Source organism: Sesamum indicum, linkage group LG3 (genome assembly GCF_026168435.1).
Source record: "Sesamum indicum cultivar Baizhima isolate 11 linkage group LG3, ASM2616843v1, whole genome shotgun sequence".
Lineage (NCBI taxonomy): Eukaryota > Viridiplantae > Streptophyta > Magnoliopsida > Lamiales > Pedaliaceae > Sesamum > Sesamum indicum.
In genome coordinates this window covers 29,274,217-29,289,804 of record NC_142659.1, presented here as the reverse complement: position 1 = coordinate 29,289,804, position 15,588 = coordinate 29,274,217, and the positions used below count along the sequence as shown (strand labels likewise).

At 34.1% G+C, this 15,588-nt stretch overlaps 2 protein-coding genes and 1 long non-coding RNA gene across 3 annotated transcripts; all 3 read right to left on the bottom strand.

The window, feature by feature from the left end:
* Positions 1-886: 886 nt before the first annotated feature.
* Positions 887-2,408, bottom strand: LOC110011738 (uncharacterized). Its single transcript, XR_002286808.2, has 2 exons — positions 2,200-2,408; positions 887-1,442 (listed from the first exon to the last, which is right to left on the bottom strand). It is a non-coding gene; the product is annotated as an uncharacterized LOC110011738 (long non-coding RNA).
* Positions 2,409-3,726: 1,318 nt separating this feature from the next.
* Positions 3,727-6,065, bottom strand: LOC105159180 (uncharacterized). Its single transcript, XM_011076149.3, has 2 exons — positions 5,917-6,065; positions 3,727-4,573 (listed from the first exon to the last, which is right to left on the bottom strand). Exon 2 carries the CDS (start codon positions 4,539-4,541, stop codon positions 4,002-4,004), a length of 540 nt encoding a protein of 179 aa, XP_011074451.1. The 5' UTR covers positions 4,542-4,573; positions 5,917-6,065; the 3' UTR covers positions 3,727-4,001.
* A 696-nt stretch (positions 6,066-6,761) lies between these two features.
* LOC105159179 (dimethylallyl, adenosine tRNA methylthiotransferase) lies at positions 6,762-12,839 on the bottom strand. Its single transcript, XM_011076148.3, has 7 exons — positions 12,370-12,839; positions 11,815-11,903; positions 11,539-11,677; positions 7,975-8,070; positions 7,755-7,877; positions 7,271-7,533; positions 6,762-7,168 (listed from the first exon to the last, which is right to left on the bottom strand). Exons 1-7 carry the CDS (start codon positions 12,518-12,520, stop codon positions 7,058-7,060), a joined length of 972 nt encoding a protein of 323 aa, XP_011074450.3. The 5' UTR covers positions 12,521-12,839; the 3' UTR covers positions 6,762-7,057.
* Between the last annotated feature and the right edge of the window lie 2,749 nt (positions 12,840-15,588).

Sequence of the window (15,588 nt, the reverse complement as noted above, 5' to 3'; positions counted from 1 at the left end):
CCAACTTAGGGTTAATTATTTTTTTATTATTTAAAAAAATATATATATAAAAATAATATTTTTTTAATATATTAATAAATTTATGTCGAGTCGTGGACAACACATAATTTTATTTTTTTTAAATAAAGGCTGATTCGTGAATGCTATCCATGACTCGCTGTTGTGAAAATTTTTTTATTTAAATAAATTTGATTGAATTCACAATTTGAAAAGTGATCAATCATAACATTTTTAATGTGTGCTCTTAAACTCCGCTAGTGATAATTAATACTTTGTCCTTTTATGTAAGATTAAGATGCAATAACACAACAACATCAAGCAATCAATGTTCTTACCTCTTACTACACTACTTTTTGCAACCTTAAGTTTCCACATGTAGAAAATGGGAGAATAAGGACAGCCTCTGAAAAGAATGTCACCTAACTTAGCCAATTTGTGTGAAAATGATGATATGCCTAATTTAAGTAGAAGGGAACAATCATCACTTTGCAAGTGAGGGCTTCCCCTTTCAATTTTTTTCTTTTACTCTCACTTGCTCTATAATCCAAGTAAAATTTATACTAATTTTTTTCTGGTTTGGGAGGACTAGATATAATCGCTTTTAGGTTATTCAAATGAAATAATCTACGTTTTGTAAATGTTAAAATTTAGAATTTTTTCCGCCAATCATCATCAACACATACGAAACTCAGAGAGCATAATGGAAAAGTTTTATTCAAACTAGGTTTAACCACATCAAATCAATCATATTACAAGCGTTATTACATTTCTTGATTTTACTACTCAATCACTTATCCGGTCTAGGATTCCAGCAGCATAACATAGTAACAAGCCGCTCCTCTTTCTGCGCAAAGCTTTGGATGTCAAGTCTTTTATCCTCAAGGCACAAACAAAATGCTAGAATTTCTATTATCAAAAGAAGGTCCTTCTACAACAGCAGACAATTTTACTACCAAGAACAGAAAACAGGAATGACAAAGTTGTATGACTGGTCCTTTAGGACACAGCTTTAAGGAATGTAAATGTATCACAACTAAGTTTGAGCATCATATCGAGAACTCAACTCTTTATTAGTGTCTTTGGTTTCGATACAGAAGGAGGCGGACGCTGCAAGAAAGTAGCAGCACGGGCATACTCAAGGGCGGCAATGGCAGAATTTATATCAGCCATAAGTGCCTCAGGAGCTACTGATATATCCTTCACTTCTTCAAACACAGTCCACTTAGGCTTTTCTTCTGCAGAACTCATCTTTATACACTTAACATAGCCTATCATCACAAAACCAAGAGCCTCTGGTGCTCAACGGCAATCAATGGTATTCCAGCAGCCATTTTCCCCAATACTTCAAAGACGCCAGAAAACGACTCTCTATGAGAACATATAGTCTAACATCACATTGTCACCAAGAATTACAAGCTGCTTCTTCTTTAGCGCGATTGATCCTGCAAGCAGACATGAAAAATTGGTATTCTTAGCAACAAAAATGGTAATGTTCAAGTAATGAAATGTCTCCTCTTCACCAAGATTGCAATAAAACATTCTTTCATAATCAAAGTATTGATGGATTCAAATAGCAATGAGGTTTGAGTTAAGATCAGTGGTCTGCCAAGTAAGAGCAGCCAGACACATTGAAGCCGAATGAACAATCCACTGAGAACAAAACCAATCTCAACCACTGATATCTAACAGTTGACTCATCTAAGAAATCAACATAATGAGCAGAACAATCAAAATCCTTCAGCCAAGTCAGTAGAAACTCTACAGCTTTTCTCGAAAACCTCAATAAGAAAATAATGGGACCTTAGAAATATTCAGATTTTCAAGATTTCTATCCTAATTGAAAAAATGGTAGAAATTTAAGTTAAATGCAACAATACAAAAAAAAGTACTAGTAAGCAACCTAAAAATCACACATCTCAACCACATATCTTCCATTCATCATATCATCTTCTCAACCCTTCATTGCTTAAGAAAGAAAACGGTGATTGAGCTTCCCCAGTTGCAAAAAACCAGAAAATTCTTGAAACCCACCAAACTTTTCCCCAGAAACATTCAAAAACTTTCCCAGATGATTCAATGAAGAACAAAGAGTCAAAATACTTCTTACATTATAAAACTCAAACACATGGTTGCACCCCATCAAAACCACATATGAGCTGCTACAGTTGATTGAATCCAAGAAAGTGGAAGAAGACAAACCTTTGAGGAAATGGAGGTTATGTAAACTGGTCAGGTTTCAGTCAGAGGTGGGACTCAGTGTATGTTCCTCAAACTGTCTTGTTTTTGCTCTCACAATTTCAGTAAATTATCCTCTCTTCTGTATTATTTCATCTTTTATGTTTCTTTCTGTCCCTTTCTCCAATATGCTCTGCTTTTATTTCTCTAAAATATGAATGCCTGGCTATGGTTTTGCGCTCCCATTATTAATTATTGTATCAATAATAATGGTAGGTACTTTAATAATTAGGCATAATTAAAATTTCCTCTCCTGAGGTTGATTTTAATTACACATATGATTTATATAGTTTGAGAAATTACATCTAACACTTTTGAACTTTGCTTTCGTCAAGTAAATTAGTCCTCACATTAGTCATAATTCATCGAATTTGCTAATATTAACAAAATAAAAAATAAAAAATATATATTTACCCCTAATTAACTTATCACTGACTTATTTTAGGTCAAATAATTTTTTATGATCAAATTACCCTCATATATTTTCACGCATTAATGCATATGAGGAGGTATATTTTCATGTTATAAGAGTTTTTAATTCGAAAAAAATTATTTATTCTGTATATAATAGATTAGTAATAAATCAATCAATAATATATATCAATTTTCATTTAATTTTCTATTGATATCAACAAATTTAATAAATTTTGACTAATGAAAAAACTAATTTATTAGATAGAAGCATATCTCAAATGTGTTAAATATAATTTTTCAAACTATAAAAGATTTAAGTATAATTGCATAAAACCTCATGAGAGAGAATAATTATCTTTTGCAACATTAAATACACAAGTGAAATTGGTGTGCTTTGAATTCACCTACTTGATGTGACTTGTGAACGAGGACTAATCATCACTCATTACCAGAAACACAAATTATGTCAAAACTTTTTTTTTTTGGATGAAGTCGAAAAAATAAATTAAAAGAAAAACTTTGGAATTTTCTTTTTTTTTTTTTTAACACACAAACTCAACTCACACGTGTCCAAATTTAAATACGCAATCTTTTGTAGAAAATTTTGTATCAAACTATAGCTGTCCCGGTTTGTTTTCAGTTTGTTTTTTTGACTTCTCTCTTTTGGGTTTTCGGAATTCTAACTCTAAAGTCGGGGATCTTGGATTTCCTTGGAGAAGAAACGTGTAGGCAAAAATCTCAACGCTATGTTTATTTTCATTTTCAACTTATTTTCGAGACAAGTCAAAATATACTCAATGATTGCCATTTTTCAGAAACATTTTATTTAGGTGTTTTAAACTATTTTAACACAAATACATACATATATATAAATATATATATAAGGCATGATTTGACAATGAATAGTAATTTTTGTCTCTAAAAACACAACATTAAACATACAATACTTATTTTAAATTATCTCTAAAAACAAATCCAAACATGCATATTATCTTTAACACACACTTATTTATCTTTATTTTTTTCTCTCTATCTCCACAAAACACAACAAAACACTCAAAGAAACAAATCCAAACATTATGAAAAAGTTGTAGCATTAGACATGTTGAGAAGTTTAGTAAGTCTAACGTTTTTCTCCCTCATGGAACTCAAGGTAAAAACGTCAAATAATACTTGACGGGAGCAGTGTAATTATGGCATTATACACGAAGACAGTGAGGAAGGAAGCAAGTTACTAGGAAACTCAGTCTCATGATTTAAGGAAATAATGGTATCATTCATCAAGAAAACGCACTTCAAGCACCATACCACCTGCTAAAGTGCAAATTGAATGAATGAGGACATTAAATCAGCTACTCAGTCTGGAGTGTAATATTGGCATCAATATGTAACCGGACTTTAAGGGAGCAAGACCCACATGGTAGAATGACAGATGTGGGTAAAGATCCTGGGGTCTGTAAACAAATTTTATTCCCATTCCTCAAAAACCGATAACCCATTTCAGTTAACTCGGGAGAATCAACTGAGAAATAATCACCACATCTGCAGCAGTAGGAAAGTTCAAAGCAGCTGCCAGCATCTTCAATAGTCATATCCTCTAAGCTGACATCATCTGCAGTTACAGCATCCTGTCTCATTGTTCGCAGTTCACAGTCATAAAGTGCTCGTGATCTTGGATCGGCTAGGGTTTCCCATGCCCTTTGCACCTCTAAAAATCTATTCTGCAATTCAGGTTCTGGATTAGATGTTTCACATGTCTTCTGCAGCTTATCTGGATGATAATTGAGAATGGAAGATCGATAAGTTTTACGGATTTCCTCAAGACTGGCATCTTCCTTCACACCAATAATCTCATAATGGGTTTTCTGGCTTAAATTATTGCTCAGTATCATGACTGACCAATCTTGCGTCTAAATTTTTTATGCTGCAGGAGCATCAACATTAAGTTCGATTAATAATTCAACAAGCAGGAGAACAGATATACAAAAACAATGCTAAAAGTGACACAAGACGACATTCTTCAATGAGTGAACATCAAGTATTGTTGCTTAACTTAGCCTCATTAACTGCTAAAACTATATATTCCACCAGAAAACATAAGAGAATAGAGCACCATTTGAATTTATTACTAAGTCCTAACAAACTCCATCTGATAACTGGGCTCTTACTATCACACATCCACACAAGTGATTGTGTGTGACCAGGCATCTTGGACAGCCAGCGCACTCACTCCAGCCACAGATTTGTCACGTAGAATAGTTATTAGGACCTAAAAACAAAGTTCAAAGCTGCTTTTCTTCACAGCCTAAGATATAAATGGTGATGGATAAGGACTATAAATCAGATCAACCACACTCTCATTGCAACCTTCAGAAAGTAATTTGAAAATATTGATTTTTGAGAAGGCGATATGAAGAAGTGAGCTTTGGTGGCTTCTGATTTTGACAAAGGTAGTCTTTGTCATATTGCCTATCAAACCCAAACGCCCACCAAAAGCTGTTACAAACTTTCAAAAAATTGAAACTTTTCCATTCAACTCAACCAATCCCAAAGGAGTAAAGACAAGACTGTTAAAAACGAAGAGGCTTGAAAACTTCATGGAAGAAAGAGATCTCTACCATATGCTAAAACACCCAAATCAAGACATCACAGAGTATCTAATTTCAAAGAAGTATAGTCTCTATCACAGTCTAAAATAAATGAAAAGTAGAAATTTTAATCATAAATATGAAAACAGGGAACTAACCATCATTGCCCATGTTTGTATCATACTGCATGAATACTAGACATAATTGATCATTATTCAAACTGTAAGACTGTTAGACCAAAACTTGTATAAATTTCAACATCGCAGAATAAGATAAACCCAATGCATTGTTTCCAATAACAACCACAGGATTAATGAAACTTATGCAACATATTAGTAAGTCTAATACATACTACACATCTAGTGATCATCAATGATTTCAACCTTACTCAAAGCCCTATTCTTCACAAATCACAGTATACATATTATCACAAATTTAGACATTTCACGTATCCATGCAACATCTTGAAAATAGTACTCAATAGGACAACAAAAGGAAAAACATTCAAGACCTAAAATATTCTTTGGATGGTCCAAAGGGTACATATTAATTGTTCAAAGTATCGAATTAAACAACCAAAATGGAAACGAGAATGGTGGCGCAGTTTTCACCAGCTTCACAAGAACTTGTGAGCACAAAAACGAAGAAAGTAGAGGAGAAAGCCCAGATTAGAGCAGACCTCGATACAGAGACCACGAGAGACGATTGCTCTACGTGAAGGTGCTGCACGGGAAAAAGGGCTGAGGGAGAAGTATAGGATTTGGAGAATTAGGGATTTGATAAGACAAACATTATGAATTAGGGATTTATATGCCACAGACTGGTAATTTCACTTAATCTATTTTTACTTATATTGGTAACTTATTTTTCATAACAAGAATAAATTTAATGCTTAAAAAGGAACAACCATAATTAATGAAAATTTGAGGGGTTTATTTTTATTGTAATATTGATCAACTTAATTTACATCACTCATTTGATATGGTTGGGAGGATCTAATATTTCATGTGCAAGATTTAATGATATACCTATATCAACCAAGATAAAATAAAAATATTTTGTTTTTTTCATCCAAAATTTTATATACTCATAGAATTGCATTTCTATTTACAATTTTTGGACTAATTATTTATCATAAATTTTTAGAAAATAATTTAATATATTCATGAAAGTAGGGAATTATGTACCATGAAAATCATTTTGCTACACAAATTATTCATCTTGAATCATAATTATTCAAAAATAAAATTTACTGATATAATTCGTGCAAAATACTATCGCACACCTAATGATAAGTTAAATAATTCAAATGTAATACAAATAATAACAACAACAATAATTCCATTAGATGACACATACCAATCTGCGGAAAATAAGAGATATGGGTCGATTATTCACACACACAATGAACAACGAACTGAATGTAACATGTGTTTAATACTCATAGAAATGTTAAAGAGATTCAACTACTTCACAGACACACACACACAATCACACTGCTTTTTGTTGTGCCTTCATACTGACTTGGTAGGAAAATCAATCAGTGTCATTAAAAGAGAATGTTAATATACAACATCTGATTTAGAGTCTACTTGTGTGTCAATTATAGTGAAACAAATTTCTCATGATACATGGAAGCAAAATAGCTTTCGCATGTCTTCAATCTTCTCCTCAACAATAACAAATGGTACTCAGGCTTTCCAATTTTAAAAGCCAACAGCACCAACCTAACTATCGTGTGGTACAAAACGAGAACTCAACCCACATCGCCGCCCACCTAACCCTTCAGCTTTGCTGCCAATTTGTTAGCATAAAATAATTCACACGCTGACGACACCAGATACCCATGGAACAACAACGGGTGCTTTTGGATGTGAGTCTCGATATGATTCAGAGTACGTGTCCTTAAAATTCAATTTCGGCTTCTCTGACTGCAGAAACAATAAACCAAGAACAAGGGATAGTTCCGAGACTTATTTTTCTGAACAAACACACAAGGGAAATGAAATTCATAAAAACGGGTGCAAACTCACGTATTTTAGCCAGCATTCTTGATTTTTGTGTTCGTAAATATCTGGAGAGTAGCAACCAGTCTCAGATGGGCAGTAAACCCATATATTGCATTTCATTTCACCAGGTTTGGCACGTTTAGCTTGATCCAAACATGCCATACAACAATCATAAGCAGACTCCTTATGGTGGGTAAGACCCCATCTGACAGCAGCACCATCGTAATCAGTGTGAAGTTCAGCATGGCATTCAGGAGGTAGCTTTCTGCCTGGTAAGATTTCCTCGTCTGGACAATGGAAATGAATCTCAGTGAAGACTAATAATGCTTGTCAATGGGCAAAAGCAGAAACTTACTTTTTCTACAATTCGCATATATCAATCTAATTAATCCATAAAAGAAAATAGACTCTTGTAGTTACAGTAAAATTTAGACCCAACAAGGAGACAGTCAGTGGAGTTTGAGAAAGTAACAAATCTTAAGATATAACAGAGAAATGCAAGCATTACCAAAATCCTCTTCACCCTCAGGTTTGTCATCATGTTCCTTGTTAACGATTTCAATAGGAATCCAGAGACCAATCTGTTCTGACAACTCAACCCAGTCAGAACTTAAAGCCTTTGCAACAGCACCTGCAGATTGATTACAGTGAATTACATTTTATATCAACTATATATATCAGATGCCAAAATAAATCCAAACGACTAGTACTTTATAGACTGGTCATACCAGCTTCCTCAGGCAAAATTGTAGAATTTAAGGTCTTCCCGCGAATAAATTTCTTAACTTCTCTTAATTTTTTCTTGCGCCAGGAATCAATAGCCTCTGTTAAACAGAAAGAGCATGCAAAAGGCATCAAATAGTGGAATGGTATACTGGAACTCACAGCATAAAGAGACAGAGAACATGTTGATGTTTGAAGATCAACAAATTTTGTGTGTTTTGATCAGCTGAGGTTTAAGAAGCTGTTTAATTTCTTGATCACTATTTAACACAGGACTGAAGTTTCCAATTCTGCGGGGTAAAAAGGGCATCAAGTGAATACAAACTATTGGAATCAGCTTCTGCTCAGATGTGCCCTTCAGCACTTTTAGAATTGTGTCAACCCTTTGAAAGAAATGTGGAAACATTAGCAAATATTCTCTGAAGACTACTGTTCCACTGACACAGAACATTTTAGTTTCCACATTCTATAAAGGGGCTTGAGGAGTTCGTAGCCACAAAACATCACCATCATGATGCACAGATTGGACTACACCTCCAACCATATACAACCTTCTGGAACAACACTCATCTAAACAACCTTCCATTGTGTGAAGTTTCACAATGCTATATTGAATCTAGTGTTGGAATCCTACTTATTTTTGTCCATGAAGCCATCATGTCACATAGATGACCACTTACCTAATCCTATCATATCAGTCAATCTTCCATTAAACCTCCTAATGATGCGGTTCAGTTGTCTGTGAATCCCAGTATATCCACTAATAAAAGCCACGTTCTGGTTGAGTTATTTTGATTTCTATGTTTTAGGGAAATAAAAGTGGAAAACAGTTTTCCTTATTCAGAATGTCCAAAAAGTAGATGTTCATGCTATGTGCAAAACCAACTGCCTTTAGGACAAAGAGTTAGGTGTTCTCCAATTAGTTTAAAGTTCTCAAACTATTTGATACTCCTAGTTGCTGCTAAAGCCTTATTACTTACCTCCCAAACGAAAGGTAGGATTCCGAGTCCTCAGTCTAATCATTTGGATTAGCAGGACTAAGACCTAGAAGCACATAAACAACGACCTAGCCCAAACCTGCTTAAACAACCTAAAGGCTTGGTCTGGTCTGAAAGTAGACCTTCTAGAAAAGCGGATAGGAGAGATAGCCTATAGACTCAAGCGACCAGCTTGATGAAAACTCACCCCTATTCCATGTGAGTCAGTTGACTTCATATATTAGACCTTTTGTTTAGAAGCATTATATTTTGTTCTCTCCTGCAAAAATCACTTCTATCTCGGATCAAGAGCATAACTTATGATTCGGATTTGTTTTGATTCAGTTCTCTTTTATCAATGTACACCTGGCAGGGAAACATAAACTTGATATATAAGAGGAAATGTACTAGTTGCAGAGGACTAAACAGCTTAATATACAATGTCAAAGGCTAAAGTACATCAACGGCTCACGGAAGGGCAACTAAGACTCAAAATTTCATTTTGAAGCTTATTTTCTTCATTCCTACCAACATTATATTCATAATTCCATTTGAATGTCTTCAAGGATACCCGACAATGCAGGTGAAACTTACAAGAATGGCAGCAAAGTTAATGGTATCAAAAAGGCAAAACATTGTTTATGTTACCTATTTTCCTCTCCATATTTCTTTCCTTTGTAATAATAATAGACGTAAACCATAATTACACAGCTCTGGCCAGGTTTGTTCATAAAATAATGGATCAATATGAACATCAGTAATCAAATAGTTAAAGAAGATAAAGAAACAGGGGATGCAGTAACTAACCTAATAAAGTGCCTTCATCAGTTTCAAGCTCAAGTTCACCCTAGCACTTTGTAAGTTCAGAAAGTACAGTTTTGAAGGTCCAATTCTTCTCATAGTTGTTAAAAGGCGCATGGTGCCGTGCGCCCTTTTTAGAGAAAGGTGCGTATTAGCATAAATAAATTATATAGCCATAGACCCATAATCAATATCTTTTAACATCAATTAGACATGAACAATTAAATATGAAAAAAACAAAAAAAAAACTAGATATTATTAACCATTATACCATGAAAGAAATATGTAAAACCACCCGTCTTAGGAAGAAAAAAAAATTCCAAAAAATGCAAGACCATTAAGATAATTCTGAATAATCATGATAACCAAACATAAAATATCTATCACTCCAATTCCAGTCCTTGTCCATCATCATCTTATGATTTTTATAGCCTTACACTGCACTATTTGTATGAACACTTGGGTGATTTATTTGGATTCTCTTCCTACATCTGATTTATATCTAGGCAGTTCTGCAAGAAAAAACAATAACAAGTCCTGCACATGCATTCATTCATCACAAAAGAACAATCTTTTGGCCTAGAAGTCGAGGTTTGATTGTATAAATGGTGGCACAATGTAAGGAAAATTTTTTGTTTATTGTTTCTGTTGTCATATTAATTCAAGAGATCCAGCAATCAAAAAAGGGAAATGAAAAGAAAAAACCTATAACAATGATACTCCTTTCAACATCAAGTTAGACCTTATGTAAAAAGAGGAAAAATATGGCTTTGAAAGACAACATGCGCTTTCTCTAGAACCCTGGACTTGGCATACTCTTTTCTATGCATGCTTTATGGGGTCATAAATCAGTGAACTGGGTCACACACATATAAAGTGATTAAAAGAAGACAACCTAGAACCATAGTAGAGGGGTTTCCTTATCAACATTACACTCCAAGGTTTCTGAGTTCTAACTGCTTTTCATATTGGTCATACTAAAAGCCAACGAACTCTATAAGAGACAACTGTCTAATGATGGTCAAATCAAGGGTCATGCTAGAGCAGAAAATCTCTGTAAGAAGGGAGATAGTTAGCTACTCATGAAACAAAATATTGAAGAAGTGCCAATCTATCGCCAAAGTACATCACAGAAAATGAAAACCGTAGTTATCTACTTGCTTCTTCCTTCTATGCTTTTTGACAGGGTTTTAGGTTACAGTACTAAAGCATGTATAAATCTAGTGACACTATTGATTCACTCTGTTACGCTTGAATTCGTCGTGTCTAAATTTGTATTTCCTCCACAGTGTCCACACAAATCTAAATTTCACAACCAACACGAACCCCAAAGCATTTAAGATGTGTTTGTTATCTTGACGGACAGGAAAGGGTATCAATAAATTCAAATGACCCAAAGGTTACAATAAAACTAGCTTTCACGCAGTTCGGTACCACAGGATTCATCTGTGTCTGCTAAAGTTGAGTGGACCGAAAAATTATGCTAAGCATGGATGGATTTATCTACCCTCCTTCCGTCCCCTTTGCCTTGTCTTGACCAAAATTTGAAGGATCTCCCATACTTATCCCAATCTGTCCCTTGCCTAATCCTTCCTACTTGAAAATACTCATAGATCGCCATTCCTCAAGACTCAAATCTACGATCTTTCCACTTCTAAACAGAGTCTTAAAACTTTACAAGTCAACATCTCTAGATTGCTACACATGCTACTAAAATTCAACAAACGACAAAAAAGAAATTAGGTAAGCGTGTCAGCCAAAACAAAATAGGAAAATCAATGGTACACCCACCTCGTTGCAATGTTGCATTGGCAGCAGCATCTAAGCTTCTTAACCTATCTAGGATCTCATTTATCAACTTCTGTTTCAAACTTTGAGGCAATTCCAACACTCTTTCTTCACTTGCAATTTTCTTCTTTAACTGTGACACCTTCAACCACAAACAAGATACCCGTCATCAAATAATAAAAGCGAAGACAACACAACCATTGACAACATATATACAGATTGGAGTCAATAATAACACAATCATCCTGAGTACTTCCAAAACCTAGCATTAAATCTCACCAGTTTAATAAGTTCTGTGGGTTCTGATGCTCTTCGTATTTGATTTGACTCTTCCATTTTCCTAATCTGATTTGCAGTGTACTTAAATGCTGTAAAAGTCGACAAGGAGTAACAAGAACAAAATTTCAGCACAGTGTAACCGAAAGTCAGCCAAAAAGTTTCTTAAAAGAAATCAAAAGGTGATGACTTTCAACGACTCATATAAATCAGAACTTGAAGCTTTAATCAGCTATCATAGTGTTCGGCAGTAGTTTCTAATTACCTAAACAAGGCAATAGCTACTTATACACTCCACCAGACAACAAAAGTCCCACATTTGGTCACTATAATAAGATAAATAAATCAACAACGTGGGCATCAAGAAAATCATCAGTATCAAGACACTAAGGTCTAAGTGCCGCAAAGACCTAGATTTTCCACAAAAACCAGTCATTTCACTCTAAGAAATTCCCAAAATTAACAAAGTTCTCTGATGGGCTCCCATGAAAATCCAAAATCAACAAAAGGGCAGACAAGAAATCCCGAAAAATTCAAAAATTCGCAACAAGCTCTTACTGGACTGAGAATCACTGAACGGGTACATGTAAAGAGAAGTGTAAAGAGATTGGAGCACATAGAGAGCAACAACAATGTTGACGGAACAAACAATGATAGTTGTCCTCTTGTATGAACACCTTCCATTATGCCCCCACTCTCCTCTCGCCATCGGACCCCAATCTCTCCCTTCTCATTCAATTTCTTCTCCACCTCATTCCCACTCTCTCTCTCTCTTCTCTCTCTATATATATATATATCCCTCTAGGTTTCTGCGTTTTTTATCGAAGACAAAGGAGAGCAACTTCGGGGAAGGTTTTCTGGAGATTCTTGCTCGGTTCTAAATGGATGAAAACGGGATCCTTCGTACCAATCAATCCCTTTATTCCTTTCTTTTGCTGGGCAGTGGGCAGGTCTCAGATTTATCAAACAATGTACGTGGAGGGGCGATGAAGCCAATTAAGAGAAAATCTACTCTTTTTCATTATTACGCTGTTTGCTTTTTCACTTAATTGCTTTAATTGGGGTTTAGTTACTAAATAATGATGACTATGGGTAAATTCTAGTTGTGATTACGCTACGTGACGGATGTCTCTAACGTGCGCGGAGGGTTCCCCACCTTTTATGCTAAAATGTGCTGGTGGTTTGGTCCTTGTAAAAGAAATTTCCACTTTAGACCTTGTTTGGATTGACTTTTCAATTTCGTTGAGAGAATATACCTTTTTCGGCATTTTATTTTTATCTAAAATCATAAAATCAATACCAATCACATAATATATTTAAATTCGATCAAATAGAATCTGAATTTTATTATATATCTATTTATGATTCTGCATCATCAACCCAACTACTTTATACTACTAACTATAAATGCCCAAGTTCGTAGTTACAGTAAAGATTTGGACCATTTGATCTAACGATCTTCATTTCTTATTTTTTATTTTGTGAAAAGTTGTCGTCGTATTGATGCATAATGGATTGATGTGCAGTCGTTTTGTATGTTGGGGCTCTTGTTGTATTGTCTGTTAATAATTTTCTAAGTGATTTTGAATTAGAATTGTGGGATGTCAATGCCTTCTCATTCAATGCTAAGTAATTTTAGTGTTTTTTCGCTTAAATGTATTTTTTTTTAATAATAAGAGATATTTGTAATTATAGAAAACTTAATAAAAATCCTTTATAATTTAACATAATAATAATTATAACAATAGATAGCATTAAAAGAAATAAAACGTGATGTGATAAGTATACAATCAACCAATAATATTAGTGATAGTAATATTTCATAAATTCAAAGTAGTGGAGAATACATAATTATGAATTCTATATAGGGATTCTTCTTTTTTTTGTTTGATTACCAAAATAACTCTTCTTTGTTTTTTTTGATATGCAGGTAAATTATATTAACATTCATTGAAATTAAATTTAAATATATTAATATATTTTGTAATTTATAAAATTATAGATACATCATTTTGAAAAAGTGTTATATATTATACTTTGAAAGAATTTATATAAATTTTTTGCATAATTATAGTTATAACCTAAAAAAATGTAGATATATTTTACAAATGCCAAATAATAACAGGTGGTCCAAGTTATGACAAACTCATTTTATCCATTAAAGCCCAATATTTATTTGTTATTGGACCTTAATTTAAAAGATTGTGACCGACCAGTCCAATTGAAAGTAGAATAGGGTTGTAAATATGCAAATTTTGTTACCGTATTGAAATACCCAACACACACTAAAACACTATAAAAATGGAATATCGGTTGAAAGTAAAATAGAAAAATAACAATAAATATGAAAAAATAAAATTTTGTTGTTAACTTGCTTGTTCTATTTTAACGGGGGCATCAGTTCTCAACATCTCAGGCAGCCGCCTTCCTCCGCCGACAGCCCCAAGTCTCCAGTCTATTTATTTGTTATTGGACCTTAATTTAAAAGATTGTGATCGGCCAGTCCAATTGAAAGTACATAGGGTTGTAAATGTGCAAATTTTATTACCGTTGTGAAATACCCAACACACACTCAAACACTATAAAAATAGAATATCGGCTGAAAGTGAAATAGAAAAATAACAACAAATATGAAAAAATAAAATTTTGTTGTTAATTTGTTCTATTTTAACGGGGGCATCAGTTCTCAACATCTCAGGCAGCCGCCTTCCTCCGCCGACAGCCCCCGTCTCCAGTCCATTTATTTGGTATTGTACCTTAATTTAAAATATTGTGATCGGCCAGCCCAATTGAAAAGTACATAGGGTTGTAATTGTGCAAATTTTGTTACCGTTGTGAAATACCCAACACACACTAAAACACTATAAAAATAGAATATCGGCTGAAAGTGAAATAGAAAAATAACAACAAATATGAAAAAATAAATTTTTGTTGTTAACTTGTTCTATTTTAACGGGGGTATCAGTTCTCAACATCTCAGGCAGGCCCCTTCCTCCGCCGACAGCCCCAAGTCTCCAGTCTATTTATTTGTTATTGGACCTTAATTTAAAAGATTGTGATCGGCCAACCAAATTGAAAGTACATAGGGTTGTAAATGTGCAAATTTTGTTACCATTGTGAAATATCCAACACACACTAAAACACTATAAAAATGGAATATCGGCTGAAAGTGAAATAGAAAAATAACAAAAATAAATTTTTTTTGTTAATATGTTCCATTTTAACGGGGGCATCAGTTCTCAACATCTCAGGCAGCCGCCTTCCTCCGCCGACAGCCCCCCGTCTCCAGTCTGTTTATTTGGTATTGAACCTTAATTTAAAAAATTGTGATCGGCCAGCCCAATTGAAAGTACATAGGGTTGTAATTGTGCTAATTTTGTTACGGTTGTGAAATACCCAACACACACTAAAACACTATAAAAATAGAATAACGGCTGAAAGTGAAATAGAAAAATAACAACAAATATGAAAAAATAAATTTTTTTTTGTTAACTTGTTCTATTTTAACAGGGGCATCAGTTCTCAACATCTCAAGCAGCCGCCTTCCTCCGCCGACAGCCCCAGTCTCCAGTCTATCTATTTGTTATTGGACCTTAATTTAAAAGATTGTGATCGGCCAGCCCAATTGAAAGTACATAGGGTTGTAAATGTGCAAATTTTGTTACCGTTGTGAAATATCCAATACACACTAAAACACTATAAAAATAGAATATCGGCTGAAAGTGAAATAGAAAAATAACAACAAATATGAAAAAATAAAATTTTGTTGTTGACTTG